Genomic DNA, 27,815 nt, shown 5'->3' on the forward strand with positions numbered 1-27,815 from the left:
TTGGCGGAGGCAAATGTATTCCCCCTTCCCGGCGGACGGGAAAAGCGTTAACTGGAGACGGAAGTGGGTGATGAAGCGGAAGAGTGACGTCATCACAAGTCTTTTCAACTCACAGGCGGCAATGAGGACGCGGCCCTCAAGTTGACGAATAAAAAACAAACTTCCCGCGGTCCATTTTTAAAAAAAATAAGTTTCATTGTTTTTTCTTCTCTCTCTCTCTCTCTCTCTCTCTCTTTTTTTTTTTTTTTAGATTTTGCCGCTTGAGTTAACATCACGCGGCCTCGGTGTCGGGGCCGCGGCACATGTCACCAAGGCGCGCGCGCGCGGACGCCGCTTGGACGACAACACTGTTGACTCGAAATAATTCTTCGATTCCGCTAGCCAGTGCCCTCGCAAACAAGGACCGAGCGGGCGTAGAATAAGATAAACAAAAGAAATCCTCGGGAAGCAGGGGATATGAGGGCATGCCGCCGCCGGGCCCAACCAAACACCACTCAGCTGATAGATCAGTCGGATACGGAGAGAGGTAGACGCCACTACCCTGCGTGCGTGTGTGTGTCTGTGTGTGTGTGTTTGTGTGTGTGTGTGTAAGGTGGGTGGGGGGCGGTCGCTTTCACCTTAAGTTGGGGAAGGGAGGGGGGGAAGGGGGAAGGGTCCTTGGATATTCGTAGCTTGGCTGGCCCAATGCATTGGCGCCGCTCGAGAGGGATCAGGGGGAATAACGGCAGAGCGATTTGTACCACCAAACCAGAGAGAGAGAGAGAGAGAGAGAGAGAGAGAGAGAGAGAGAGAGAGAGAGAGAGAGAGAGAGAGAGAGAGAGATATGGGGGAGTAAAAGGGTCAGCCCGACCTTGCATCCCCTGAGAAAGAGATTTGGCAGTGGCGCGACGGCGACGTCCCAACCACGGATCCCCCACAAACTATTGCCCGTTGAGAAAGCACTGGTCGAACGAAAGGCTGCGCGAATGCCTTACTTTCTTTCAAGACCAAAGTTTTCATTTCTTTTCTTCGTTTTCCCCTTTTTATCGACGCCAACGATGCGCCGTCTTATCCGTTCAAGTGGCTGATTATTGTTATTCTTAGTCTGTCGTTTTCTTATCTTTATCCAGTCACAGAAAAGACGGCTGCTGCACCAAAGACAAAAGAATTTTCACCTTCCATCTGAGCGACGGAGAGATGGCCTTTATTTTCGGCACCAGTGGAGTGGAATGTCTCATTTGGCCCGGCCCGCTTCAGCCTGATCGGCAATCACCCCAGCCTGCCCCGGGGAGGGCCCCGCCAAGACCGAGACGCCCACCGGAACCCACCGGGACCCACCACAGCACTACTGCAGATCGATTACCGCACGAATCAGCCGCGACACTGGCGAAGCTGAGACTCTTCAGCACTTCATGAAATACTATGTTTCATTAAGGAAGACGTCCTTTGAAAGAAAGACCCTTCTGAATTGCTTCCATAATCCGTTCCCCAGACACCCCGTAACCTCTCCGGCGAGAGTCATGCGAAACGATCCAATACGCGGTGTGACTTTTCAGACGCACGGCCACCCAGCAATGGCGGCCGAGGGGTGTGCCAATGAGAACCTCTCATCAATGATTAAATTGCCAAGCACGCAACAGAGAGGATGTGAGCGCAGCTGGTGGAGGATTTCCCCGTGCCCCGGAGCTTTTTGAGCATATGTCAGGTACAAACGATTTATGAGTCTATTATGCTAAGAAAATAGTTCGAAAATTACCAAGTACCTTCTTTGTAAGCTCGTGTATGGACCAAATACTTTGCAACAAGCCAATTTTCTTCGCGGAACCTTTTTCTTTTAAGGTTTTGAAAGTGTGGGAACGGCCTCCCACACGAGATGAGTTAAGTCAACTTGAAATCGAGAATGCAATCCAGCGAAGCAGCCGAGGTCTATTTGCACCGTGCGCGGCGCCGTCTGCGGTCCGCGGCTGCATTACCCGCTATCCGCGGCACAACGTTAATTATTCCCCCCTTTCTCTCTCTCTCTCTCTCTCTCTCTCTCTCTCTCTCTCTCTCTCTCTTTCTTTCTGTCTCACACACACACACACACACCTGCGCGTCACGCTGCTAAGCAGCACTCGCAGCATAACGAAGCCTCTCACGTGCATCGCATCAGCGCAGCGCGGCTACTCTTCAAAAGCACTCAGCGCGGACGGGACTTGGCAGCACACAAGAAGACTTCGATCGACTTTGGCCGCAAAGCCTCACGCTCTCGCGGCTGCCGTTCTGCCAGTCAGGCTATGCACTCTCAGGTTCCCCCACCTAGCCTTTTTCTGGGTTTTTTTGGTGTTGTCATAAGCAACACTGAGATTGAAAGGGCCTTAATACCACAAACGTTTTGGGTGATGTATACTTTATCACGCAATTTTGCGAGTACTCTTGTCCTTCACAGAGTAGGCAGCAGCCCCTCTGTCACAGACACCTCCTGGCACGGACACCATTTGCCGTGCCATTGTGTCAACAGCACGAGAGGCGATCCCTGTCGCTCCTAGCCCGCGCTGCCGCGCTGTGCAAACGGGCAGCACTTTCAAACAGAATTAAACGCGCCCCACACATTTCGCAGTGGCCCTTCTTTTAATTTCGCTAGGCAAATCTCGTGGGGAAAGGGGGTAAATGAAGTAAGGATTAAGTCCCCACATTAAAATTCAGCAGTGACAACAACACCAAGAAGACTGCGGCGGTAGACGAAAAGATGTAGGAGGGAGGGTAAGAAAGTGGCAGAAGAGTACGAGGACGATGGGGGAGGAAGAGCGAGGTAGAGGCACAAGAGGGAGAAAATCGTTTGGAATAATTACTACGTCCCGGCGCTAGCTGGCCTCGCCAAAATTCACGCACCAAGTGCGAGAGAGAGAGAGAGAGAGAGGGGGGGGAGGGAGGGCCCGGTAGTGTGCACTTACGCTCCGCCGTACAGAGGGGCAGGGAGGAACTTGGAGAGGAATGCCCCTGAAAAGCAGCAAAAACAACAATTGACTTCTGCGGGGAAAGAAAACGGGTGGACTCGCCAGAGAGGGCATTTCCCACAAAATCTTTCGGAGCCTCGTTAGCTTTTCGGGTGTGGGCATCGCAGTGAGCCAGAACACCGGTGGAGGTGGCCAACACTCTAGACGCGTTTTGAGCTCCAGAGTTGCTGGATGGGACTCGAACCGAGAGTGTGACCCCACCAATGAATCCCTCGTTCAGAGAGCAATCCATGGGTGGGGTCATACATTCTGTTCGAGTTCCATTTAGCGGCCCTGGAGCTCGAAACGCGTCCGGGGTTTTTACCGCCTCCACCGGCCTCCTGGCAAATCCACTGCGGGCACCTGGCCCGCAAATCAATCTCCATGACGCCGGCGGCAGCGAGCCGAACGAGCTCAAATTGACCCGCGGCGTTTTATTTCAAGATCGTTGATGTGAAAAACAAAGGCCGAACGCGCCGTTTTCCAAGGCCGACAAGCCGAGGCCAATGCAAAGGGGGGAGGAGGAGGAGGAGGAGGAGGAGGGAGGAGGAGGAGGAGGCGGAGGAGGAGGAGGAGGGAGGAGGAGGAGGAGGCGGAGGAGGAGGAGGAGGAGGAGGAGGAGGAGGAGGAGGAGGAGGAGGAGGAGGAGGAGGAGGAGGGAGGAGGAGGAGGAGGAGGAGGAGGAGGAGGAGGAGGGGAGGAGGAGGAGGAGGAGGAGGAGGAGGAGGAGGAGGAGGAGGAGGGAGGAGGAGGAGGAGGCGGAGGAGGAGGAGGAGGGCGTCCGTTTTTCTCACGCGAAACCAAAATCCCCTTCACAAACAAACTTTGAAAGCCGCGTCTTGGAAGCCACGCAACACAACACGCAAATCCATGTAACGTCAAGATTATCATCGTAACCTATTTTTTAAAAAAGCGCCTGGAAGTTGACAAACGAAAAGTTCGGATCACTTAAATGGGGATGTCAAATGCTGTTTATTGGCGAGCGATAGCGAGCCCATGCCGTGTTTGGGGGTACCAAAAAGTGACTGGTCGTGCGTCTGTCTGTCTGTCTGTCTGTAACTCACTCACGTTTCTCAGCAACTACCGCACAAATAGTTTCAAAATTTCGCACCGGAAGGCTCCTAAATCTCCCCCAGGGGGAGTTTATCTTATATTCACGATTACTATTGTTTGAAATATTCAAAACATCTTTTTGAATTAGGTTCTTAGCGTGGTTAGGTTGGCAGTGGTAGGCAGCTCGTAGCAATTTTTCATACTTGCGGCCGCGACTCTCAAATACGGGACCTGGCAAAACATTGGCAAATAAAACAAACTAAAGAGCAGAAGGGCTTAGAAGTGAGTACGGTCATGGTTTTTCGATATTTTAGAATGATTGAAACCCCTCCGGAGTGTCAACTCAGTGAAACACGGAAAATGAAAGTGACAATTATTACGCGTTTCGTCCGTCCGTCCACCCCCTCCCCTCCCCCGCTACAGGGGAAATGTTTTAGTCAGTGGAGTGTGTTTGATAATTGCAAGAATGATTTGGTCTTTTTAACCTTTGTGAGTGTATTTCCATTTATATTCTCAGACACTATATTTTTTAGTTGTTTGCTTTGCTCAATAACAGTTAGAAAATATATTAATACATTCTATGAGTACAAACCAGATGCTAATCTTGCCAAAATAAATAGTCTTTGCTGACTCTTGGCACTGATTCTGGGAAAAGGCTTCATTGCAATGCTGTGAGTTTACTATAGTACTAACCTTAAAGAAAACCATATGATGAGTGAGTGTAGCGCATTCAAGGTTTGACATTGACATCAGATTCAATGAGACGATTCGCTGACTTGGTCATATGATTTCATGAGACGATTCTTTTAACTTAATCATACATTGTCTGCGACAACTGGTAATTTGTGTTGGCCATGGTTTGAGTTGGCTTTTTTTTTAAATTTACTCAGAATGTTAGGTAAATACTTTTGCTAAACTGTTTCAAAGATTAAATAACACACCATGACTATCATTATGAATAAGATAAACTTGCGTTTAGCAATAAGTGGCCTCGACATTGGATTCTATGAAACAATTCATTGGATCTGACAGAAGGTCTTCTCCGTAAAGTAGTTGAAATCAGCCTGCCTGTAAATATGTCTCTTTTTAATTAATGCAGATAAATCAATATAGTTTAATCCACTAGTTTAAACTAAAAGGGAGAAAGGCTTTTTAGGTATTACTAATAACATTGCGTATTCATAAGTTCAGTAACAAGGAGATATCGAATGGTAATTGAAGTATTTGTGAATCGTATTAAGCAATTCAATGCTGGCTGTTAAATGTTACTCGACTGAGTAACAAGGTCAGGGTTCATGGCATGACACCATGAACAGGAAACGCTCTTAAAAAACCTAACAACTGAAGACCCATACTTTCAACTAGAATTACATACATGATTTAGGACCAAAATTTCCTCGGTGTTTCATTGCTTCCTGCAGTATTTGGTGTGCTGATCACAAAAATGACTTCCAATTTCATCCCAGACCTTTACTTTTCCAAATATTTACCAATTTTGGACCAAAATTTTTACATCGAGTTTTACATAGTTTCCTGCAGTTTTTGGTGTGCTGATCACGGAAATGACTTCCAATTTCATCTCAGACTCTTACTTTTCCAAATATTAACCAATTTCGGACCAAAATTTTTACATCGAGTTTTACATAGTTTCCTGCAGTTTTTGGTGTGCTGAGCACGAAAATGACTTCCAATTTCATCTCAGACCTTTACTTTTCCAAATATTGACCAATTTCGGACCAAAATTTTTACATTGAGTTTTACATAGTTTCCTGCAGTTTTTGGTGTGCTGATCACGAAAATGATTTCCAATTTCATCTCAGACCTTTACTTTTCCCAAAGTTTACCAATTTGTGACCAAACTTTTTACATCGAGTTTTACATAGTTTCCTGCAGTTTTTGGTGTGCTGATCACGAAAATGACTTCCAATTTCATCCCAGACCTTTACTTTCCCCAAAATTTACCAATTTGTGACCAAACTTTTAAAATTGAGTCTCACATTGACCCTGTATTGGCCTTACTTTGCATATATTCTTCACCATCTTCTACAAGAATACGGACGCATCGCTCGCCTACTACGCGCCCAAACAAAACGGCGCGTACCCCTAGTTTAGTGAATGCCAACAAACAATCGGAAAGTGGTCCAGACTGGTCCACAGTGGTCCAGAAGACCGGTGGAGGAGGTCAAAATTCTGGTCGCGTTCTGACCTCCAGAGGCGCTAAATGGGACTCAAACCGAACGTGCGACCCCACCAAATGGATTCCTCGCTTTTTGGAGAGCAATCCATCATGGACGAGGCCACATATTCTGTTAGCGACTCTGGAGCTCAAACGCGTCTAGAGTTTTGACCACCTGCGCCGGTCTTTTAGCCCACTGTGAAATGGTACTCTCTGCGGGATTCTCTGGCTATTGAGGTCAAAAACCGGCTAATATCGCAAACAAAAAAGGTTTCTTTTTATAAACCCAAAAGCACGAGGTTGGTGCCACGGTGCTTGAGCGCACGGTAAGCCACAGTGAATCGCATCACAGCGCTGGCGGGCGGGGCGGGGCAACACCGCGGCATAAATCTTTGGCGCAACCCGATAGGTTCCACAAAGCTGCACTCGCCGGCGTCATCCCCGGGCGTCATGTTCCGCGTGGAACGAGACGCCGCGCTGAGGCCGCGTGGCGTGGCGAGGCGCCGGCGTCTCGGCGAGCATCCTGGCAAGATCCTGCAACCACACCCTCAATTTCCCACCGAGAATACGCCGAGCCAGTCACTGAGCTTTTGCTGAGCAATGTATCACGAGACTGAGATATTTGGACGGTTTCGGGCAACCCTTTCCGATGACCTTACTCCCTCGCCTGCGCCGTTGCTGAGCCATTGGTTCGTAATACGGGGAAGAGCTCACTAGAGAGTGCTCCAGAAAGCATTTCCCTGAACGCGGTGACAGGACCGATCGCCCAGCTTTCAATGGACGACGCGACGGATTCGGCGGGTTCGGCGAAGCGCCTTTGAAAATCAAGTCCGTCGGTACGGCCGCGCCGCACTCAGAAAATTGAACACACACACACACACACACACACGTCCGACTGACCGCGCTACGCATGGGGCATTAGGGTGTAATGGCTGCAACGCGCTGAAACCGAATGCAATGTCGTACGTGCTGCCGCGTAAACCATCCACCACTCTGCAAAAAAAAGGGGAGCCCCGGTCGAAAGCACTACGTAGTTGGCAACAATAGGTCGGCCACATATCAAGAGTCGGGTCGATACAGCCTTCGGCTGTCCGCTGCTTTTTGCCGTTGTCCTATTCAGGTCTATTTTTTTTTACAGCAGCGTCACTTTTTTTGTGGCCTCCGAAGCCAGCACACCCTACCTGGCCCCGCCAGACCCAGCCCTGCGGCTAGTAGTGCCAAGAAAATCGCCCCAAAAGCCTTCATTAGACGCCGAGAATGAAAGAGTTCTGATCAGCATCATATTTGGGGCGGAGCAGGCCCCCTCCGCCAAATTATCAGCTTTACCAGTGGAGCAAAGATAGGATTGTCACTAGAATTCGGGGTGACAAAGTATACCTCACATAATTTGAGTCCTGGCGACTCTTTCACTCTCAGTGTACACGAAAACGGAGCACGACCAAGTTTCGGGGGGCTTCGTTGTCACTCCCCGGTCCGGTGGCACCCACCCCGCGATGGCGGTAGTCGCCTACACTGCGCTCTGTTCTTGCCCGTTTTGGCTGCAGGAGTTATTAACCAAACGCGCCGCGCCTTCCATTTAAGATCCGCGGCGAGGCTGGGCGGGCCCCACTGAACGAGTAAATGTTCCACCAGCGCAAATGTTGTTGCAGCGACGGCGGAGGGTTCTATTTTCCGTCCGCCGTCCGACAGTGGCGTGCCCCGGGCGAGATTCTGTTTCCGCCTCGCCCTGCTCGCCCGGGAGTCTGTCGCCGTGTCAGCCTCCGTTTCCATTAGCCGACGTGCGGTCGCAAGAGCGAGCCGGCGGACGGACTGTTTCCGCAGGCGGCGGCCGAATCCACTCCACCTGGGCGCCGCAAGGCGGACTAATATGAAGCACGACGGTCGGGGCACCGTGTCGCACCACGCCGCGGCCCTGGTCGCCAGCACCGCGGAACCCAGTGTCAAGAGCTCCACACTTAAAAGCGCAGTGGGGGAATTTTCAGTCTCCGCACTTGGAAGTGAAGAGTTCGAAGTCTGCACACTCCAGGGGAGGAGTTCTCCCGGTTTGCACCGTGCGAAGGGACAAGGGCTCTGCGAGCTACGCCACACTTGAAGTGTGGAGACTGCAAACTTCACTGCAGGCAGGCTGGAATTCCGAGGCAGCCGGCCGCGCGCTCCGAGGCCTTCCTCCCAGGCCTCCCGGCCGTTCAAGTCCCACACGTTCCTTTTTAATCAACCTTTTGGTTTTATTGGCGGCCATAAGGACGTTGCGTTGCGCGCAAGGCCGCGGCCCGTGGGGGGCGGCCCGTGGGGGCGGTGCGACGCAGCCTATTTCCACCCCCAGCCCCACCCCCGACCAACGAGCAAACAAAAAAGGACGTGCGGGTCCGCGCCTACATTCCGCCCCCACCCTCCCAGCGGGGCCAGATCTCTCTGCAGGCCGTGCAGGCCGCCCTTGTGGAGAAATCGAGAAAACTAGCTCGCGAGGCGGGGCGCGGCGGCCCCCGGCCCGGACTGCCGATGGCCTGCCTCGTCACACGCTGGCGGCCTGTCCGGCCTGTCCGGCCTACCCCGAACTCTCCGGGAACCCGGCCACAATCGGTGGATAGCACGCCAGCGCGCCAGAGGAAAAAGAACAAAAAACATACAGGACGCATGGAAGAAAGGACGGCTGAGAGAGATCAAAGCAAAAAAGGGACGCTTCTATATCGGATTCAATCGGGTACGCACACACGCACGCATACATACAGTCACGCACACACACACACAGACACAACTTTATCTTCTCCTCGCGAAGGTCCCCAAGGTCGCCCGCCTCCTGTTCACTCAATTACTCCGGACTTTGCCCGTGACAGAGCATGACGGTGCATGCCCTCGCGTATTGGTGGCATCCATCACCTGCTGGCAACGCTTATCGCGGTCTCGCTCGCACGCCGCCTTTCACACACACACAGAGACAGACCCCCCCCCCCCACACACAAACCTATTCACACACACGCACGATACCGCGCGAGCACAGGACACTCACACACACACACAAACACACACGCACCACGCGCTCACGCACGGCGTTCGCACACATGGGGCCACTGCGCTGACATGAAATTGAATTCATAATTCAAACACGGCGGGATGGGCCCGCCGTGCCCGGCCTGCCCGGCCTGCCTGGGGCGCCGTGTCGAGTGGCGCGGCTTGACTCCGACGCGATTTACCCGTGGCTCGATGTCACCGACACGCGTTGCGCGGCACGGCGCGGCACGGCACGGCACGGCACGGCACGGCACGGTGCGAGAAGTGGGACAGAGGACTAAAAGGAAGTTGGGCGGGCCGCGCGTCGCTGGGGGTGGCCGTCGGGTGGCCGTCGACGCCCCTCGCAGCGTCCGTCTGGCGGTTTCGCGCTCCGTTCCGCCCCGACTCGGCTCGGCCCGGCTCGGCTCGGCCCGGCTCGGCCCGGCTCGGCTCGGCTCGACGCGGCTCGGCTCGGGGCGGCGGCTGCAGCGTCGCGGCGGGCTCACGGGCCTGGGTTCGGGCGAACTCTGAAAGCGGCACAGCGGCGCAACGCGGCGGCGCCCTGCCTGGCCCTGCGCGGCCCCGCGCGGCCCTTCCGCGCGCCAGGGAGGGGGCGGCGCGGGGGACCGCGAGGGAAGATCTGCGCACGCTCCGACGGCCAGCTCCACGTTGCCATGGCGACGACGCGTTGTCCACGCGAGCGGTCCAGCTGCAGGGAGTGCGCCACGGCCGCCACGGCCGCCACGGCCGCCACAGCGTTTCGGCCCTTGGCCCCAGGCGCCTGGGCCCTCCGCCCTCTGCTGCCCGCGGCCCACCGGAGGGCCAGAGGTCCGGCCTCGGCCCACACTAATGCCGTGGGGTTGCCACGAGGCGGCCGTCGGGTTGGGCCGCCGGGACAGAAGTCAAATTTTCATTTCCGCCGCCAAACCTCCATCAACTCAGCCAGAATCCTGGAGCCAGCGCTTCAGCGACACACAAACCGCCGCCACCCCCAGGATGTCGGACGGAATCTCTAGACTCGCTTCTTGGACGCGTCATCGTCCACCTCAGAAGGAATTTCGAGATCCCGACGCACCGTGGAATTTGACGTCACGCACGGTCGGAAAAGTGTGACTTTTGTTTGATCCTGACGCCGCCACATCAGACAGGAACGTGAATCTTCGTTCCAACCTTCCACTTTCCCGCAGCACGATTCACCATTCTCGTTGAGTGGCGTCCCGTTGGCTGCGGTACAGCCCGCCAAAAAGGAGGGCGCCCGTGTTCCGTGGGACCTTAAGAGCATCCCTTCCCTCCCCGACGTCCCCGACGTCCCCCTCCCCTTACAGTGTAGCGGGACCGAGGCTCCCTCTGCGTAAACAAATACTGGCGGCCCCGCTGCGCTCGGCTGGTCCCGCATCAGCATGCGGGCCGGTCTTTCGTGGCCCCGCGCACCGCCACTGGAAAACTTGACCTCCTGATGTACTTATTGCCCGAGGCTCGCGACAGTGGAGAGGGTGAATAATCGGCCGCAGTGCAATGGAAGGCCTGGAAAGGGCCGACGGCTGTAGTTGATGACGCGGTCGTCGGGCAGGCAATCGCTGCAAGACGGAACGGGTGGGCAGGGCCACGTCCGCGCCACGACCTCTACACTGTGAAACCAAGGACTCTACGCTAGGAGCACGGAGGTATGGTGTTTACAGCCTTCCCTTTAGTGCAAAGTTTGCCGTCTCCACTCTGCTCCACGTTTGCAACATACCAAGAAATAGGCTTCTCCACACTTAAAGCGCGGCGACTGCAAAGTCCGCGAAGTGAGGAGAATCACTCCACACCAAGAAGAGCGGAGTCCTCCACACTTGGTTTGGCAGTGTGTCGTGGACGGATCGCTGGCGAACCCCCAGGCCTTTCAGCCAGCCGGCGCCGCCCGACCGAGCAAACAACGCCGGGAAATTCAAGGCGCGGACACTTAATGTTATGTACAATTTTGTACGAGACATCACAGTTTTTTGGAAACACGATATTTTCGTACAATTTTCGTCCGAAAGACTGCACATTTTTCGCTATTTTTGTACAAAATTCTACAAAATTTGGTATTAATTTGTACGAAAAGTTCGTGTGCACAAAAACCTGTGATGTCTCTTACAAAATTTGTACAAAAACATTTAGTGTGCGGAATGGAGAAGGACAAAACCGAATCTGACTTTGTGACAACCTGTCGCTTTCCTCTTCATTCTCCGAAGAGAAAATCACGACAGCAAAGGTCGACAGTCGACGCGTTCGTCCGTTTAGAGTGTACCGGCGACGATTCCGCCGTCGCGCCTAATGGCAGTGGCGAGCCTCTGCTGCGCTGCGACAGACTCTCTTTCCTCTTTTTCCTTCCCGGTCACGACGCCCGGGGCGCGGCGGCGCGGCCCGTGCTTCCGACCTTATTGTGGGCACAGGCTGGGCCCTGCCTTGTCCACCCAGCCAAGACCCAGGCGCCTTGGTGGCTGGGGCTGGGGACGGCGGTCTCGACCTCCTGTCGCCTCTCTTTGCCGCCTGATAGTCCACAGGTAAAAATCTAAAGGCGACTTTGGTCACCAAGACTCAGTCACAGTGATCGTGTTGGGTAAAAGTGGAGAAAAGGGGAGGGGGGGCGGAGATCTCCTCTGAACACCCTCCCGGTGCCACCGCCGCTTCTTTAGTTATTATTTAACCGCCTTCGACTGAGCAAGCAGTGCGAAATCAATTGCGAAGTGAGTCGCGCTTGGTGTCTCCCCAGTGTACCACCAATATAGATAGGGAGTGGAGTACCCCTGTTTTCCCCTTAAGGCAGATGCACCAACAGGCCGCTCGCAGCATCCTCCACGCGAGTCGGGGCCGCAGGCGTGTCGGTAGGCACACTGGGCCCTCAGGCGCCACGACGCACATAAATTTCCATGTAGTTATTATCCACCGCAGCTCGCGTCCCGTGGAAACTACCCGGTCGGCGTTTCGCAGATCCCCCCGGATGATGATGACAAGGCGGCCTGCTCTCTTAATCCAGTGGTGGTAACGGCACTGGAAAGGTGGTGAAACCCGAAGGGCGGTGAAACCCGAAGGGCGGTGAAAACCGGAGCCCACCAGACGCAATCACCACCGCCAGCAGAGGGTGGAAGTATTGTAGTGATGCACCAGCTCGATCACGCCAGAAATGAGAGGTTGCCGCTCGCTGGCCGTCCGTCAGAACAGCGAGCACTTCCCTCACGAAGACTTTTAATAATTGAAAAACAAAACTGATGCTTTCGGCAACGAAAGCCAATGTGCGCAGTCATCGTCACGCGTCGGAGACGCAGCGGGCCTCGGCAAAAAGTGGCCAGATCGAAGGGGTCTTCCAAAGGCCAAGGACGGGGCGTGGCGTGGTGGGGCGGGGCGTGGCGGGGCCGCCCTCTCATCTCGCCAAAAACTTTCCGCGCTCGCAGCGCAGCGCGCTCCAACCCGGGCGTCTCCGCCCAGCCGCGCCTCTGAGCAATGCCCCAGGCGTCGGCCGTTCAAGATAATACGAGCATCGAGAGAGACAAGGAGAAAGGGAAAGAGAGATGCCCGAAAAAGAGAACAGTTTTCGATGGATGATCCACGAGACGAGTTTCGTCGTCCCCTTTCCTGGCGGATCCAAGACGGAAACCAGGAACTCTCCCGGCAGCCGGTGGATGAGCCGGCTCAGCGAGGCGCTCTTACCTGCGGGCAGAACACAACAACGGAAACGTCAGAAAGAGCAACAACAACAGCTACACAGAATGCCGAACCGGGAATTTTAAAAGAGATTTTATTAGAAAACACTGTGAAACCAAGAATGAGAACTCCACACTGGAAATAGGGTGTGGAGCTTGCAAGCTCTGCACATGGAAGTGCAGAGTTTGCAGTCTCCACACTTCGAGTGTGGAGTTTTACACGTTTGCACCACACTTTTTGTTTTTCTATTTTTAATGGCTGCTTCTTTTCTAATGGACGACTATCCATTGAGTGTTTCTGTCGTCATTGCAGTGAGTGCTGATCCGATGCGTCTCGCAAAAACCAAGTGGAAGACCGCGACAGGAACAGTAAGCACAAAAGCTACCCGCTTGCCTGTCAAATCTTCAAATAAAACAAAATGTGAGTCGCTATTGCTGCCGCCTCAGTGCCACACATGGCCACGGGGTTACTTGCAAGTGTTCCCCCCCCCCGGCGGGGGGAGAGGGGGGCGGCTAATAGAAAGGGAGGGGAAGGGGAGGACGTCGGGGCAGAGAACAGAGTGTATCTGACTTGGAAATCGGAATGAGGGCTCTCTGAGACACCGCGTGGCATTCCGTGGCCAAGCAGGCCAAGCCAACCGCCCCTTCCCTCAGTTTCTTGAACCTGCACTCCAAAATTCTATGAGCAATAAACGTAGCGGTAAGACGTGCACAGCCAAACCAAAATGACTTCTTGGATTACGAAAAATTTAACTTTTCTTTGTTATGACGAGAAATATTTTTATGATCCAAACTTTTTTTTTCTTGTACGAAGCAAAAATTTTCGTGTTACGATTTTTGTTTTTACAAAAGGCAAGACAATTGAAAATCAAGAAACCATTTTTCTGGGTGAACCACCTTGGCAGGACAATCTGTAGCCGCTTGTTACGTGCCCTACAAAGCGTGCAGGCGGTGCAGAATATTAACGCCAATCACGCGCCATCTAGAAATAGCGCAGAAGGAGGTAAAAAATGTTTCCCGCCAATTACGTTTTTGGCACGATTTCTATTTTCGTGTCGTGGTCAAGAGCACTCGCCACGGCACAAGTCCAAATGAATTGAACAGAATCATCTCCTTCTCTCGGGAAAAGAATTAATTTGGGTGTGGTCTGGACCGTTTTCTTCCCGGGAGACCCATGTTGGGCCGGAGGCTAGCTGCTGGCTTCGAGAGAGAAAGAGGGGGGGGGGGGAGCTGACCACTCTCGCGAGAATGCACCACCCACCCATTCGCGGTACGTGCCGTGACTCTGTTCGTTCATTCGTGTGTGTGTGTGGGTGTGTGTGTGTCGTCAGTGTGAGACTGTGAGTGAGCCAACGACTGCAAGGAACAAGGGGAATGTGTCGAGCGAAAGGAAAGACTGTCAACACCACAAGACGGAAAGAGGAAGGGAGCTGCTGCTTGGTGTTCAAGACAAGAATGCCTCACCCAGGGGACTTCGATCTCGGCCCTCTTACAGTGCTCAGCGCCCAAAGCACCACAGAGCAAGGCACTGATCACCACCGAGCACCACGTTTTCTGGGTGTTTCGACAAGTCTCAAAGTGTCAAGTGTCCGGAGAAAGTGACAAGTCCTATGGAATTATCTAACATCTGAGCAAAAGAAGGAGGACTGTGGCAACCGAGATGGTGAACACTTTGAGGAAATTTGTACAGCCTACTCAGTGTAACGCAGTGTTACGGTGGTACCTAACGTGTATTGCTGCATTGAAATGATTCAATTGCAATTACCGTTCACGTGTATAACTTACGCGTGATACTGGGCTTTCGGGTACAAAGCATATCACGTAAGTGTTTACCTCCTCGGTGGCAACTCCTCGTTCCGCTGCCGTAGCCAAGGCGCTTCTGACTCTCCGTTTGATGCCTGCACGCATCACATACCGGATCCCGTCACGACATACGGCCACACACGCACACGCGCGCACACACACACACACACGCACGCACACACACACACACACACACACACACACACACACACCAACAAAAAAGTACGCACATGCCAGCATGGTGGTGTTTGCATAGGGGTCGTTTGCTACGACGACACGCAAAGCTGCGGGCCGATACTTCGACTGAACGGGCAGCAGAACCGACCAGAGAGAGCGCACCTGCACCGCCAAAAAAAGGTGCCATCCACGGAAGCAGCTCTCCGATGCCACAATCGATGCTGGGTTTCCCAAGGTTTTTGAACAGACGTGATCGCATCGTACCCTTTTGCTGAGATTTCACGATAAACTGTCACTGGTTATTTTTTCTCCCTTTCCTTTGCTATTTCTTTTTGCTTTTTGGAGAAATATTTCAGTGGCTTTGTGGCACCGCAGTGGACACAGGTTGCCCACCCACTCGGCCTTAATTATACCTTGGCTGCTGGGAAGCAGATGCCTCGTAGACTTTTTTTGAGCGTGCTGACGACTTGTTCCGAGGCAAACTTCCCGCTGAAGGGGCGGCGGCAGGTGGAGCCAAATCCCTACATCGTTATAAAGGCTTGCTCACCAAACTTCTGTAAAAAAAGACGCCAAACTCCCAGATGACACAAATTCCAGTTGTCGCGAAAATGTTGTGGTTGTGTCTCATGAAACTATGACCAAGTCAGAACGATTGTCGAGCAAAGAAACCCTTTTCCACCCACCCCCAAAGATCTTTGGTTAGACAAGAAACTTACAGATTCAATGGCCTTCCCCCCAGGTCAGGCCAAGACAGAAAAGACTTTTTAGGCAAGTTTTCTGGTTTTACTTTTAATTGCATTGATCTATTTTCTAACATTGAGCAAAGAAAAACTAAAAAGTAAATTTAAAAAAAAAAGGGTACACTCTCAAAACTTAAAAAGACCAAATATTCTTGCAATTATAAAACGTAAACACCTACTGCTAAAACTTTTCCCCCTGGGGCGGGGGAAGGGGGCGGACGGGGGCAAAACCGTTTTTGTCACTTTTTTTTTCCGATTTCACGTGGCACCCGGGAGGGGCAACACAAAACGAAAAACAAACCAACCACCAACCCCTCCTCCATTTTGTTTTTTTCCCAATGTTTTGCCAGTCCCGTATTTGAGACCGGGCCCGAAAGAGAAAAAGCAATTTGCGCCAACCAACCACGAAGAACCTTTTCAAAAAGATGTTTTAATTTTAAACGGTAGAAACGTGAATTAAAATAAACTCCCCCTTCCTTTTGGGGATTTCTGCTTTGGAATATTAGTGTTGTGGCTGGAAACGTGACTTCGCTAAACGCGCGAAGCAGACGGAACGACCGTCACTTTTCGGGGGCCCCCAAACCGGCAAGGGCCGCATGCTCCCAATAAAGGGCTCTGCTCCGACGGCCAGGCCCGGCCAAGCTGCCGCCATTGAAAGACGGCTTTGCGGCTCTTTGCCGCGCTGGCACCCCCGCCTTGGAAGCGACCGACCACAGCACCGCGAGCCACCCGCCTCCAAACCCGAGTGAAGAGGACTCACTTCTAGGTGCGGAGAAAATCTCCACACTTGCACACATAATGTTTGTGTACTTTTTTTGTCCATAACTATTACCTATTTGTGCATACGGAAGCTTTGTGCAATTTAATGCAAAATTAGGGAAAATTTTACCATGTTGTGTTTAAAAAAAATAGTTTTTTTTACATCTCTTACATATGCACGAGTGGCAATTGTTATGGACATAAAGTGCACAGTAATTTAGCGTGTAAATGCCATGCAGACCTTGCACTTCAGGAGAGTGGAGTAGCCAACTCAAAAACTCACTAAACACCCGGACATGGTGAAACCGGGGAAAACTCCTACTTGAAGTGCGGGGACTGCAAACTCTGAACCTCCTAGGGGGGGGACTGAAAATTCCTCACTTCCCCGCGTTCCAACCGAGGATCCCTCCACACGTGGTTTCACAGTGCACTAGCCGCACAGAGGCTCGTCAAGATGACAAAAGATCAGACGCCTGATTGTCAAAAAGAAAAGAGGCTGGCGATTGCGACTGGACCGTCCTTTCACGAATTCCCTGTCTGGAGGTCACGGCCGAGGTCGACGGATGAGAAAGGGGGTGTGTGGAGAGAGAGAGAGAGAGAGAGAAGAGAGAGAAGAGAGAGAGAGAGAGAGAGAGAGAGAGAGAGAGAGAGAGAGAGAGGAGGGAAAGAGGGCCTAGGCCTGCCGGCGTGAAAAACCGGTCTGGGGAAGAAAAGGCGAGATTAAAAGGGGGGTTTAATACTGCTTCAGGCCGGAGGCGGGGCGCTGCCGGCGCTGCCCCGGGGAGTCAAAGGGAGCCACTGACCCCCCCCCCCGCCCCGCCCCCCCCGCCCCGCCCCGCCCCGCCCCGCCCGGCTTCACCGGAAAGAAGAGCCTCCGGCAAGCCCCGCGGAGCGAGGCCAAGCCGAGGCCAAGCCGAGGCCTGCAAAGCGAAGGCTAAATCATGCCGGCTGAAAGGGCCTGTCGGAAATGGGTGTGCCCGTGCCCCGGGATGCCCCGCACTGCCCCGGCATGCCCTGCAGGTGAGCGGCGCCGCTAGCCAAAGAGATCGCCCTGCGACTGTGTGTTCATCACGGAATAGCAGGGCTGCTCGACCTCCCTGGAGCCAGACCTCCTCATGCGACCAGCCAAACGGGACGTGGAGCGAGGCACGGCGAAAACCCAAATGCGGACTACTCCACTCTGGGAGCGCGGAGGTGTGGGAGTTGCAGTGTCCACACTTCAAAGGGCAGAGTTTGCAATCTCCCGCTACATGGGCAAGGGCGGAGCTGTTTTTCGTTCCAAAGAGCGTTCCAAGGTTCTAGTAAGGGTTTTCCTCCAATTGTAATCGCTTTAAAATTGCACAAACAGATCATGACCACGTCGAGCAATGCCAACTCTTTTTACCCACTCTACCACGGACCCACTTATTTTTCGTCGCATCCCTGTTTGGCCCAACAGCCAGTGCAGGGGGTGGTGAACGGGGTGGGGGTGTTGGGAGCGAACTAACAACCCTTTCCGGACCAGCGCACGGCAGCGCACGCGCCCCCACTCTCGATGCCACTCGATCAACAACAAAACAGAGACTGTGGGGGGAAAGAGGGCCCAACATGACGCGGCGCGCACATCGGCAGTGCGACTGTGCGCCAGAAATTGGCGTGGGCCCGCCACACAGTCACACCAAATGTGAAGAATCTGGACGCGTGGAGTTTGCAGAGCAGAGTAGCTTACAGAGCCCCAACCCCTTGGTGCAAAAAAGTGGAGAACTCTACACTTGAAGCGAAATGGCATCGTTGTGTCTACCAAAAAAAACATCCACCAAAAAAATAAATATTTTTTCCCAACCTTTTTTTAAAAAAGCGGCTCCCAAATTTGGAAAAAAATCCACCCGGGCGTATTCCCACCTTGTTTTCGCGAAGCCGCAGGGGCAACCAAAGCCCGGGCAAAGAGCCCGGCCACAACACACAAGGGGCACGCGACGATGACCAACGCCAACCAAACAAAAACACTTGACGCCAATGAGGTCCAGGCCCTGCCGGAGGGGGGGCAAAAGCCCCCAATGATTGATTGAGCGAAAAGGTTCCCAGCCCCCCGATTTGCCCATGCCCGGGACTAGGGGAGGGCACCGTTGGAGGGAGGGGCACCGCCCCCACCCCGGCCACGATTTCACCCCGAGTCCCGCGCTCCTAGCCCTCCAGGTTTAAAGGCCCCAAAATTTCTCATACAAGCAGCCAAACTTCTTTCAGGCCCGAACACAGGGGGGGCAACGGGCAACGCAGTGCACGCCCAGATGCCCGGGAACCCGTCCGCCGCAGGCCTGATGGCAGGGGGAGGCACCGCCGCGCGCCATGTGTTTTGGGGTTGTTGTTGGCGCGCGCGCAAGGGTTTTCCTTGTGGCGTGTGCTAAGGTGTTTCAAGCAGTCCCCGGTTTGACAGGCCAAAAGGGTCCTCGGAGGGGCCTCCTTGGGGCCTCCGTGCGGCGGCGCGGGGACGTCGGGGCTGAAGTGGGGCCTCAGGGAGAGGGGATTGGGGGGGGGGGGCCCGCGGTCGGCTCATGTTTCCAAAACAGTTCAGAAAGTTGACAGCACCGTCGTGGAGGGCCCCCCTCCCGTCGGGGGCTGGGGGGACTGGAGGGGGCCATCCCCGGCCCGGGAGTCCAAGTGAAGCAGGCACTGGCTGAAATGCCAAACGAAGAAACTTCCCGCAGGGTCGGGGACTGGCGGAAGCCAGAGGTCCATGTCGGCCCGAAACAAATCGTTCAACTTGCTTGCTTTGGAAGCGAAACGACACACTTATTGTCAAAACTTGCACAATCCGGCGAGTTATGTGCTTTTGTTATTTACGTGTGCCCCCCCCCCGCGGTTCAACCTGCGCTTCCGGGCAAGATGTCGCTCCTGACTTCGACCCGAGCCTTCCCCCGAAACACCCCAGAGAAAGCAAAAAAAGGTACAACACGGTACACAATCTTTAAGGGTTTAAGGTGTTTTGCATGAAATCCCAAAGGATTTTTAAAAATTTTGACAATGTGTTCATTTTTGCGGGGGAAACATTGGGCAAAGGGATGATCTCCTTTGGGGTTTGGGCAAAATTTAAAAAAAACGTCGCATTTAAAAATCCATGTTTTGACGGGAAAAACCCGGCGTTTCCCGGCGGGCCCCTTGCCAGCGCGCCCCAAAAATTGCGGCTCGCCGGGGAAGGGGCACTTTTTTTTCCCCTTCCAGTCTGGGCCCCGCCCTTCAGCGGAAAACCGGGGCCCCCCCCCCCTGCCGGGCGCGGACTGCCCCCCGGCGGCCGCGGCCCCCGGGGGGCCTGCCGCGGACTCCACGGCCGAGCCCCCCTCCTCGGGGGGACATGTCCCCCCCGTGGCGGGCGGGAACCTCCCGCCAAGCCCGCCAACGCGGCCGGGGGGTAGCGCTGGTCCACAGACTCCCCCCAGGGGAAAGGCACCCCTCCTGGGAAACAATTTGTTTTTCCCCCCCGGGGGAATTGGCGTACGTACCGGTTTTCCCGGAACCAAAGGGAAGGCAAGGCGGGTTTCCGGGAGTTTCCGGGAAAACCAGGCCCTTTTCCCGGGCGCCCGGTGAAACGTCAGGCAGGTAGGCCCCGGGGCCGACGTGGTGCCGCCGGGCTGGCCTCCCCCGTTCCGCGGGCGCCGGCTCGGTGGGTGCGCGTCGGCCTTAAACCTAGCACTCCACACTAAAATGTTGAGGTGTCGACTTGGCAGCGCGCCTGGAAATGCAGTTGTTTGCCCTCCCAAGAGGTAGGGGCCCGTGAGCTCACCACACTCCAAAAAGGGGAGATTTTTGGGGAGCCCGGAGGATTGCGGGCACGCCCCAGGGGGGGATGCGGGATCCTGGGCTTGGGGTTACTGGGCTGGTGTTCAAGGGGGGGTGGGGCGCGTCCCCCCCCCCCCTCAAAAGCCCTCAAAGGTGCGGCGCGCCGTGACGGTCCAACACTCCAAGGGGAGGTGCGGGCGGAACGGGAGGAGTCCGGGAGGCCAAAGGAAGAAAGCAAAGGGTCCCCCCCCCCCCGCCGTTGTCCGGCCCCCAACCCTCCCTACCTCGTTCAAATGCGGCGGACCGCCCCCCCCCCCCCCTTTTCCCCCTAAAGCCAGTTAGGCCCGCCGGCCCCGGCCCCGGGTGAGTCCGAAGAAGAGCATTCTTGGGCAAGGGGGGAAAGGGGGTGGCCCGGGCGGTGGAGCGGGGAGGATATGCTCCCTGGAGTAAAGGAAGCAGGGAAGAAAAAGCAGGAAAAAGGGGGTCGTGGAACAGGAAGCCCCAGCAGTTTGCTGCCCGGCCAGACGTCCCTTATCCTTCTTGTCCAAGAATGCGCGCGGTGCACTCCGCCCGGCCCAACCCGGCCCCGCTGGAAGGTGCACTGCCAAAGCAAGAGTGGAGGACCACGCACTTGAAAAGCGCAGGTCTGGAGTTTGAAGTATCCGCAAAAGTGGAGTTCTCCATGTCAATTGCACTACGCCAAGAAAATGGGGCCCTCACTGAAAAACCAAACGTGGTCTAGACCATGTTTGGTGCGTTTGGTGTGGTCATTTTATGGAAAGACCAAACGTGGTCGACCACACCAACCGATGCGGTCAAAATGCCACCTATTTGACCACACCAGTGGTTTGGTTTTTCAGTGCTGCAAACTGGACGCCTCCGCGAGAGAAAAAAATAACTCCGCACCAGGAAGTCGTGTGGAACGCTTCAAACTCGGTCGGACAGCGGACACACAGCAACCACGCATGGTCACTCGAACATCACAGGGACACACAAAGGTTCCAGCAATTTACGTACAATAATTATGTCATTCATTACAACACAAACTCTCGAATCCACATAAAAGGGCCAAGCGAGCGGGCACACACACACAAACACATACTCACTCACGCGCGCATACGCACACATACACATGCGCAAGAGGAGCCATCACTAATTCAAGTGGGCCGTGGGGTCGCTAAACGAGGCCGTCTGGTCCGGTCTGACGCCACGAAATCCCAGACCGCTGCACCTTGAATTAGCACCGGTGGGCCTCCCTCGTAGCAGCCACAAAAAAAAAGTCATCCTACATTTTCTTATAAAAAGACAACAAATTTTCACACTAGGATGCGCTTTTGCTATTGACCACTGCACAGTGGGCTAGAAGATCGGTGGAGGCGTCAGAATCCCGGACGCGTTTTGAGCTCCAGAGCCGCTAAACAGTCCTCGAAGCAAAACGTATGACCCCACCAATGGATTGCTCTCTAGGCGAGGGATCCATTGGTGGGGTCACGCGTTCTATTCGAATCCTGCTGAGCAACTCAGGAGCTCACAACTTGTCTAGAATTTTCGCCGCCTCCAGGGGTCTTGTGGCCCACTGTGCACTGGGATGGCTGAGACTGCACCGCGCTGTGCTTCACACGTCTGCGGTTTTTATTTGGGCCAGCAACACAACCAGCGCGCTTGCTAGACAGGCAGACAGACAGACAGGCAGACAGACAGACGGGAAGACAGCACAGCAGCTGAACAACTGCACGGACCCAAAGCAAACATTTTGCAAGACTGCGGGCGACTGGCTGCATGTGTATGTGCACGGGAGGGTGGTTCTGACACAACACGACAGTCTGCCGCTCGTCTCGCTCGTGTGCTAATTCACTTTTATTTGTCAAGCACACACTCGCGCGCACACACTGACATTCGCAGCGGGCCGCGCCTTCGACTTGACACAGAAAACAGTCCGCGAAGCATCGCTTTGTAATACGGAGAAATGCTGGAAGCAGAAAACTTCACAACGCGAAGCACATTATAACGCCCTCATATTCTCCGTGACAAACCAGGGTGGAGAACTCCACACTTTCTGGCATGGAGCAGTTCTTCACTGACTTTACTTCTAGACTCCACACTTCGAGTTTAGTGGCCCACAGCGCTCCTATGCCTAGAAATGGTGCAAACGGAGAGAACTCCACACTTCAAAAGAGTGGAGTTCTCTCTCCACCAAACTCAGCACTTCGAAGTGCGGAGACTGAAAATTCCACATCCCCGCATTTCAAATGTGAAGTTGCCCACACTTGGATTCGCAGTGCAACGCAATGCATGTGACACGAGGCGGACTCACCTTTGGGGCTGGGCGTGAGCGGCATCATGCTGATGCGGCCCTGCAGGTCGAAGCCCCTGGACAGCACCAGGTTGCGTCCGCGCGAGGTGCTGCGCTGCACGCCGGCGATGGCCCCCGTCAGGGCCTTGGTGTAGTCGCGCACGCCGAACGACTTGTAGGGCAGCACCAGCCCCACGCGCAGACGCTTCTTGCCGCCGTCGTCCCACGCCGTGCCTGCGGAACCACGCCACTGTAAGGGCCACGCACCACTACACTCGTGGAGTCGTACAGTCGAGGTTATTCCACGTTGTGATGAAAATTCTCTTTGTGGCGCATGCACCTGAATGTACTCACTGTGGAAATTTTGGTTTTCTCTTAATGACAATAACATCATTTTTTTCTTACAAGAATGATGCCATCAAAACAATGGAGGACATTGTTGTCAGGCCCATGCAATAAGCTTTGATGAAAATGTCAACAAATTGCGATGAAAATGCCCTCATTTGAAAGTGATGAAAATGTCACCACAGTGTAGGGCAGTGGTTCTCAACCTTAGGGTCGCGACCCCAAATGGGGTCGCGAAAAAATTTTAAGGGGTCGCGGCGAGGTAGCTGGGGTCGGGTTTTTGGGCCGATTTTAAGCAGCCACTGCGTCTGATCCGAGGCGGGCATTTTGCTCCCTCAACCGGCAATTGGTCTTTGAACCTTCCTTTAGCATTCATTTGTTACGGAGTGTGATTATCAGTCTTAGTTTGGGAGCAGTATTGTCTCAAAGTTTACCAAAACGGTCAGAAATGTCTTTGAAAAATCGTGTTTTGGGCCGATTTTAAGCAGCCACTGCGTCTGACCGAGGCGGTATTTCGTCCTCCTTCAACAGGCAATTGGTCTTGGACCTTCTTTTAGCATGCCTTTGTTACGGAGTGTGATTATCGGTCTTAGTTTGGGAGCAGTATTGTCTCAAAGTTGGCCGAAACGCTCAGAAATGTCTTTGAAAAATCGTTGTGCCTGTCTTGGTCAACTTTGAGACAATACTGCTCCCAAACTAAGACTGATAATCGCATTCCGTAACAGAGGTATGCTAAAGGAAGGTCCAAGGAACAATTGCCCGTTGAGGGAGCAAAATGCCCGCCTTGGATCAGACGCAGTGGCTGCTTAAAATCGACCCAAAACATGATTTTTTAAAGACATTTCTGAGCGTTTTGGCCAAATTTGAGACAATACTGCTCCCAAACTAAGACTGATAATCGCACTCCGTAACAGAGGCATGCTAAAGGAAGGTCCAAAGACAAATTGCCCGTTGAGGGAGCAAAATGCCCGCCTTGGATCAGACGCAGTGGCTGCTTAAAATCGACCCAAAACATGATTTTTTAAAGACATTTCTGAGCGTTTTGGCCAACTTTGAGACAATACTGCTCCCAAACTAAGACTGATAATCGCACTCCGTAACAGAGGCATGCTAAAGGAAGGTCCAAAGACCAATTGCCCGTCGAGGGAGCAAAATGCCCGCCTCGGATCAGACGCAGTGGCTGCTTAAAATCGACCCAAAACATGATTTTTTAAAGACATTTCTGAGCGTTTTGGCCAACTTTGAGACAATACTGCTCCCAAACTAAGACTGATAATCGCATTCCGTAACAGAGGCATGCTAAAGGAAGGTCCAAAGACCAATTGCCCGTCGAGGGAGCAAAATGCCCGCCTCGGATCAGACGCAGTGGCTGCTTAAAATCGACCCAAAACATGATTTTTTAAAGACATTTCTGAGCGTTTTGGCCAACTTTGAGACAATACTGCTCCCAAACTAAGACTGATAATCGCATTCCGTAACAGAGGCATGCTAAAGGAAGGTCCAAGGAACAATTGCCCGTCGAGGGAGCAAAATGCCCGCCTCGGATCAGACGCAGTGGCATGCTAAAGGAGGGGTCCCGTGGGGGTTTCGAAACTTTTCCTGGGGGTCGCGGAAATTTTTGGCTAGGGACGGGCGATTTTGCGATTAATCGCAGGTGCGATACGATTTTTTCAAAAAATCGCGGCGCGATTTCGGTTTTTGAACCTCGGCGATTAATTGCAAAATCGCAAAAACGCAAAAAATCGCTAAATCGCAAAAATCGCACCGTGCATGGATTTCGCGACCACTGCGCCGAACGAGGCTGGCGCGTGTTGTCGGGGCCACTAGCCTGCCATTTGACCACTCAGGAATTTGTTTGGGCACTTTTTAAAAAGATTTTGTGCCATAATGGGTAGTATATGAGTATTGTTGCGTTTGTTTGCGATTTTTGCGATTTTGCGATTCTTGCGATTCTTGCGATTTTGCGATTTTTTTCGATTCTTGCGATTTTGCGATTAATCGCATGAAATCGCGATATATGAGAAATCGCAATCGCGATACTAAAATTTGGAAATCGCCCGTCCCTATTTTTGGCTACAAATTTGGGGTCGCGAGCCGAGAAAGGTTGAGAACCGCTGGTGTAGGGCCAGGGCTTGGCCCTCCGAACGTACCGGCGAAGCTGCTGCCGGTGCCGTAGCCGTGCCGCCGGGTGTCCGTGTGGGTCTCGGTGTCGTCCTCGGAGTGCGGCGCGGTGGTGGTGGCGGCCGCGGCGGTGGCCGAGACCGTCGTGGTGGTGGTCGTGGTGGTCGTGGTGGTGGTGGAGGTCGTCTCGTGGCGCGTGCGGTTGGGCTTGGTCCCCACCAGGCTGGTGGTGCGGTTGGGGAGATGAGCGAGATGTTGGCGCGCAGCGACGTGTTGGTGGCGCCTATCTTGATGGCGCTCTGGCCCGCCCCGAGCCCGTCACGCGGCGCCGCCCGCCTGGTTGGTCCCGACTTGGATGCCGCTGCGGCGCCCCGTCGACGTCGAGCCACACTCGCGCGCACACACTGACATTCGCAGCGGGCCGCGCCTTCGACTTGACACAGAAAACAGTCCGCGAAGCATCGCTTTGTAATACGGAGAAATGCTGGAAGCAGAAAACTTCACAACGCGAAGCACATTATAACGCCCTCATATTCTCCGTGACAAACCAGGGTGGAGAACTCCACACTTTCTGGCATGGAGCAGTTCTTCACTGACTTTACTTCTAGACTCCACACTTCGAGTTTAGTGGCCCACAGCGCTCCTATGCCTAGAAATGGTGCAAACGGAGAGAACTCCACACTTCAAAAGAGTGGAGTTCTCTCTCCACCAAACTCAGCACTTCGAAGTGCGGAGACTGAAAATTCCACATCCCCGCATTTCAAATGTGAAGTTGCCCACACTTGGATTCGCAGTGCAACGATGTGACACGAGGCGGACTCACCTTTGGGGCTGGGCGTGAGCGGCATCATGCTGATGCGGCCCTGCAGGTCGAAGCCCCTGGACAGCACCAGGTTGCGTCCGCGCGAGGTGCTGCGCTGCACGCCGGCGATGGCCCCCGTCAGGGCCTTGGTGTAGTCGCGCACGCCGAACGACTTGTAGGGCAGCACCAGCCCCACGCGCAGACGCTTCTTGCCGCCGTCGTCCCACGCCGTGCCTGCGGAACCACGCCACTGTAAGGGCCACGCACCACTACACTCGTGGAGTCGTACAGTCGAGGTTATTCCACGTTGTGATGAAAATTCTCTTTGTGGCGCATGCACCTGAATGTACTCACTGTGGAAATTTTGGTTTTCTCTTAATGACAATAACATCATTTTTTTTCTTACAAGAATGATGCCATCAAAACAATGGAGGACATTGTTGTCAGGCCCATGCAATAAGCTTTGATGAAAATGTCAACAAATTGCGATGAAAATGCCATCATTTGAAAGTGATGAAAATGTCACCACAGTGTAGGGCAGTGGTTCTCAACCTTAGGGTCGCGACCCCAAATGGGGTCGCGAAAAAATTTTAAGGGGTCGCGGCGAGGTAGCTGGGGTCGTGTTTTGGGCCGATTTTAAGCAGCCACTGCGTCTGATCCGAGGCGGGCATTTTGCTCCCTCAACCGGCAATTGGTCTTTGAACCTTCCTTTAGCATTCATTTGTTACGGAGTGTGATTATCAGTCTTAGTTTGGGAGCAGTATTGTCTCAAAGTTTACCAAAACGGTCAGAAATGTCTTTGAAAAATCGTGTTTTGGGCCGATTTTAAGCAGCCACTGCGTCTGATCCGAGGCGGTATTTCGTCCTCCTTCAACAGGCAATTGGTCTTTGGACCTTCTTTTAGCATGCCTTTGTTACGGAGTGTGATTATCGGTCTTAGTTTGGGAGCAGTATTGTCTCAAAGTTGGCCGAAACGCTCAGAAATGTCTTTGAAAAATCGTTGTGCCTGTCTTGGTCAACTTTGAGACAATACTGCTCCCAAACTAAGACTGATAATCGCATTCCGTAACAGAGGTATGCTAAAGGAAGGTCCAAGGAACAATTGCCCGTTGAGGGAGCAAAATGCCCGCCTTGGATCAGACGCAGTGGCTGCTTAAAATCGACCCAAAACATGATTTTTTAAAGACATTTCTGAGCGTTTTGGCCAAATTTGAGACAATACTGCTCCCAAACTAAGACTGATAATCGCACTCCGTAACAGAGGCATGCTAAAGGAAGGTCCAAAGACAAATTGCCCGTTGAGGGAGCAAAATGCCCGCCTTGGATCAGACGCAGTGGCTGCTTAAAATCGACCCAAAACATGATTTTTTAAAGACATTTCTGAGCGTTTTGGCCAACTTTGAGACAATACTGCTCCCAAACTAAGACTGATAATCGCACTCCGTAACAGAGGCATGCTAAAGGAAGGTCCAAAGACCAATTGCCCGTCGAGGGAGCAAAATGCCCGCCTCGGATCAGACGCAGTGGCTGCTTAAAATCGACCCAAAACATGATTTTTTAAAGACATTTCTGAGCGTTTTGGCCAACTTTGAGACAATACTGCTCCCAAACTAAGACTGATAATCGCATTCCGTAACAGAGGCATGCTAAAGGAAGGTCCAAAGACCAATTGCCCGTCGAGGGAGCAAAATGCCCGCCTCGGATCAGACGCAGTGGCTGCTTAAAATCGACCCAAAACATGATTTTTTAAAGACATTTCTGAGCGTTTTGGCCAACTTTGAGACAATACTGCTCCCAAACTAAGACTGATAATCGCATTCCGTAACAGAGGCATGCTAAAGGAAGGTCCAAGGAACAATTGCCCGTCGAGGGAGCAAAATGCCCGCCTCGGATCAGACGCAGTGGCATGCTAAAGGAGGGGTCCCGTGGGGTTGCGAAACTTTTCCTGGGGGTCGCGGAAATTTTTGGCTAGGGACGGGCGATTTTGCGATTAATCGCAGGTGCGATACGATTTTTTCAAAAAATCGCGGCGCGATTTCGGTTTTTGAACCTCGGCGATTAATTGCAAAATCGCAAAATCGCAAAAAATCGCTAAATCGCAAAAATCGCACCGTGCATGGATTTCGCGACCACTGCGCCGAACGAGGCTGGCGCGTGTTGTCGGTGCCACTAGCCTGCCATTTGAC

The 27,815-nt window shown here is 53.4% G+C and overlaps 2 protein-coding genes across 3 annotated transcripts in view; both read right to left on the reverse strand.

Annotated features, from left to right (window-relative positions):
- LOC117650665 (glutamate receptor ionotropic, NMDA 2B) overlaps nucleotides 1-24,951 on the reverse strand; it is a 100,404-nt gene extending 75,453 nt beyond the window's left edge. The window contains exons 1-2 of one of the 2 annotated variants that reach the window (XM_034394233.1): nucleotides 24,857-24,951; nucleotides 22,383-22,595 (exon numbers count right to left, since the gene is read on the reverse strand). In XM_034394233.1, the coding sequence (XP_034250124.1) occupies nucleotides 22,383-22,410 (28 nt within the window). In that variant the 5' untranslated portion in view covers nucleotides 22,411-22,595; nucleotides 24,857-24,951. The remainder of the gene's footprint in view (nucleotides 1-22,382; nucleotides 22,596-24,856) is intronic. The other variant, XM_034394231.1, reaches the window with a different exon arrangement.
- Nucleotides 24,952-25,327: 376 nt separating this feature from the next.
- Nucleotides 25,328-27,815, reverse strand: part of LOC117650828 — a 51,593-nt gene continuing 49,105 nt past the window's right edge. Inside the window, exons 5-6 of the mRNA XM_034394431.1 lie at nucleotides 25,651-25,863; nucleotides 25,328-25,476 (exon numbers count right to left, since the gene is read on the reverse strand). Coding sequence (XP_034250322.1) covers nucleotides 25,328-25,476; nucleotides 25,651-25,863 — 362 coding nt within the window. The remainder of the gene's footprint in view (nucleotides 25,477-25,650; nucleotides 25,864-27,815) is intronic.

Source organism: Thrips palmi, unplaced genomic scaffold (assembly GCF_012932325.1).
Source record: "Thrips palmi isolate BJ-2018 unplaced genomic scaffold, TpBJ-2018v1 HiC_scaffold_5, whole genome shotgun sequence".
Lineage (NCBI taxonomy): Eukaryota > Metazoa > Arthropoda > Insecta > Thysanoptera > Thripidae > Thrips > Thrips palmi.